Source organism: Otolemur garnettii, unplaced genomic scaffold, assembly GCF_000181295.1.
Source record: "Otolemur garnettii isolate 467f Iridium unplaced genomic scaffold, OtoGar3 scaffold00114, whole genome shotgun sequence".
Classification (NCBI taxonomy): Eukaryota; Metazoa; Chordata; class Mammalia; order Primates; family Galagidae; genus Otolemur; species Otolemur garnettii.
The window spans coordinates 6,882,014-6,885,357 of NW_003852509.1; the positions used below are offsets into that span (position 1 = coordinate 6,882,014).

The window sequence follows — 3,344 nt, forward strand, 5'->3', positions numbered from 1 at the left end:
AAAAAAAAAAAAGCATGAAATACCCCTGTCTCACCTCTCTCACACTCAAGTCAATACTCACCTCAATGAAAGACAGGATGCCTGAGAATGAGACGTCCATCCCTTTTACAGTGTATGGCAACTCAACTAGTTTCTTGCCTCTAAGTGGGAATGAGTGTATAAGGCACTAAACATTTAGCCAGCTGACTGCTCACCATCCAAAACCCCTCCCAAACCTTCTTAATATATACCGTATATGGGGAAATCCCTGAAGCCCAAGCTGCCAGCCTCCTTCCACCTTATGTCCCCTTACCGCTTTGCCATCTGTTCAATGTTGTAGCCTGGACTTGGATCATTGGAAATCTAGTAGAAGAAAAAAATAATATAGAAGTGAATAGAAGAGGATAAATCAAATATATAGGATAAATCAAATATACAGAAAGCCTAAGCTTATTTACTACTCCCTGCCTCCACTTCCACGGCTTCCCAGAAATTCACCCACATCTAATGCTCTCAGCAGCCCCAATGGCTTACCTTCAGCACCCGTGCAAAACGATCCAGACAATTACCCACAGCAATATCAATGGTTTCCCCAAAGATGCGGTAACGATGTTCTGAGTAGGCAATCACCTAAGGGTGATGAGGATGTCCATGAAACCTCAAGTCTGTAAAGAGGATTATTTGGCTTTGGGGGAGAACAAAGCAAAGGAACAACATGGCAACCAGAGCTTCCAATAAGAAATGGAAAAAAGTGCTTTCCCAATGGGGAGTTTTTGTATAGCTCTTCTATTAGAAGAAATTTGTATACCTTAAGGATTCCCAGAGCTAATTCCTAATCTACAAAAGATAATCTAGATTAGGGTAGAAGCAAAAACAAAATGTATCACCTCAAGTACATTTTTCTAGCTCAGATATTCTTTTTTTTTTTTTAGAGATGGAGTCTCACTTTATTGCCCTCAGTAGAACACTGTGGTGTTCATAGCTCACAGCAACCTCCAACTCCTGGGCATAGGCAATTCTCAGCCTCCCGAGTAGCTGGGATTACAGGGGCCCACCAGAATATCTGGCTATTTTTTTGTTGCAGTTTGGCCAGGGCGGGTTTGAACCCACCACCCTTGGTATATGGGACTGGCGCCCTAGCCACTGAGCCACAGGCGCCACCCAGACAGAAATTCTTGATATAACCCTTCAAGGTAGTCTTGACAGTGTAGACTAGAGATCAGGCTTTCCTTCCTGGAATCAAAGAATAAGAATCCTTCTAGATTATCCTGCCAGAACAACAAGAGAAAAGGTAGAAATAAAGAACTCATTCAATCTCATGAGGTCAGATTAATCATCCACACAACTCAGCAGTGGGAATCCACTTAAGCCCATTCTTCATGTAACCAACTTTTAGCACAGAGAATTTCTGTTATCTACTGACACATATATTCTATACTTCTGACACTAGAGGCTTCCTAAAGACCATAAGAGTCCTTTTCCCTTCCTGCTGCTGTTAGGAATTTCCTTCCTTTCTAATGCAGATATAACTCTGCTATGAAAAAGCTGATGACAAAAGGGGAAGAAAAAAATCCTATTTCTACTTCTGTTACCTACTCTTCTCCACCCAATTGCCATCCCTGTTTTTTAAACCTAAGAAAATAGCAAAAAGGAAGAGGAAGAGAAAACTACCACTGTTTCTCTCTTTTTTTTTGAGACAGAGTCTCACTTGGTCACCCTTGGTAGAGTACCATGGCATCTGAGCTCACAGCAACCTCAAACTCTTGGGTTCAAGTAATTCTCTTGCCTCAGCCTCCCAGGTAGCTAGGACTACAGGTGCCTGCCACAGAGCCCACCTATTTTTTAGAAATGGGGTCTTGCTCTTGCTCAGGTTGGTCTTGAACTCATGAGCTCAGGCAATCCAACCACATTGGCCTCCCAAGTGCTGGGATTACAGGCATGAGCAACTGCGCCTGAGCTGCTGTTCTCTTTTTCTTTCTTTCTTTTGTTTTTTTTAGACACAGTTTCACTTTGTTGCTCTGGGTAGAGTCCCACGGTGTCACAGCTCACACCAACCTCAAACTCTTGGGCTCAAGTGATTCTCTTGCCTCAGCCTCCTCAGTAGCTGGGACCATAGGTGCCCACCACAACACTCAGCTATTTTTAGAGACAGGGGTCTCACTCTAGCTTAGACTGGTCTTGAACCTGTGAGCTCAGGTGATCTATCTGCCTCAGCTTCCCAGAGTGCTAGGATTACAGGAGTAAGCCACTGTGCCCGGCCTTATAATTGCTGTTTTCTAAAACCCAAGTCCCTAACTATGCATGTTACCCTTCAGGCCTCAACCAGCTACTTGAAGTTCCCATGTTATTTTCATGGGAAGACATGCATCTTTAATAACAATTTCACAAAATGAAGTTTGAAAGGCAGTGCAGGTAAGTCTTGGATAAAAGCAAATAAATTCAGAGGGCTAGAAGTGTGTTGGCCCCAAGGTCAGAGGGCATGGGAGAAATCGAGTGTGCTCTGTGACTCTGATCTAGTCTCCGATCCAAACTCCCTGGCAGGCCCTGCCTTCCACACTCACCAACGTGCAGCTCTTTGTTGGTGCCCATGAGCTACACGCCCTTGAGGTGACCAGCCAAGAGACAGCTGCCCAGATGAAGGTTCATGTAGCCTCACTAGAGGGCACTGCCCAGAAGATTAAGTCATGCTCCTAGCAGTCATATCCCTAAAAGATGAGGCTATACTGGGCTAATGTGGGGTGGAGGCTCTGACAACTCTGGAAGTAGCCAGCAGCATGCTCGGAGGTAAAGTCCAGGGTTCACTGGCCTGAGCAGGGAAAAGTTGACTAAGGTGGCCAAACAGAAGAAGAAGAAGACAGGTCAGGCTAAGAGGTGGATGCAATACAATCAGTGCTTTGTCAATGCTGTGTCCACCTTTGGCAAGAAGAAAGGCCCCCAACTTGGTGCCTGTAGCTCAGTGGTTAGGGCACCAGCCAAATACACTGAGGCTAGTGGGTTTGAACCCAGCCCGGGCCTGCTAAACAGCAATGACAACTGCATCAAAAAAAATATCTGGGCGTTGTGACAGGTGCCTGTAGTCCCAGCTTCTTGGGAGGCTGAGGCAAGAGAACTGCTTAAGCCCAAGAGTTTGAGGTTGCTGTGATGCCATGGTACTTTACCGAGGGTAACATAGTGAGACTCAAGAAGGGCCCCAAGGCCAACTCTTAAGTTCTCTGTAATGCTGGCTTTCTCTAATTAAAAAAAGCCACTTAGGGGCAGCGCCTGTGTCTCAAAGGAGTAAGGTGCCAGCCCCATATGCCAGAGGTGGCATGTTCAAACCCAGCCTAGCCAGAAACTACAAAAAAAACAAAAAAACAAAAACCACA

The 3,344-nt window shown here is 45.2% G+C and overlaps 1 protein-coding gene across 1 annotated transcript in view; it reads right to left on the reverse strand.

Annotated features, from left to right (window-relative positions):
• The window catches only part of OSGEP (O-sialoglycoprotein endopeptidase), a 15,574-nt gene that overhangs the window by 2,555 nt on the left and 9,675 nt on the right, over positions 1-3,344 (reverse strand). Inside the window, exons 4-6 of the mRNA XM_003797302.3 lie at positions 514-609; positions 293-342; positions 62-140 (exon numbers count right to left, since the gene is read on the reverse strand). Coding sequence (XP_003797350.1) covers positions 62-140; positions 293-342; positions 514-609 — 225 coding nt within the window. The remainder of the gene's footprint in view (positions 1-61; positions 141-292; positions 343-513; positions 610-3,344) is intronic.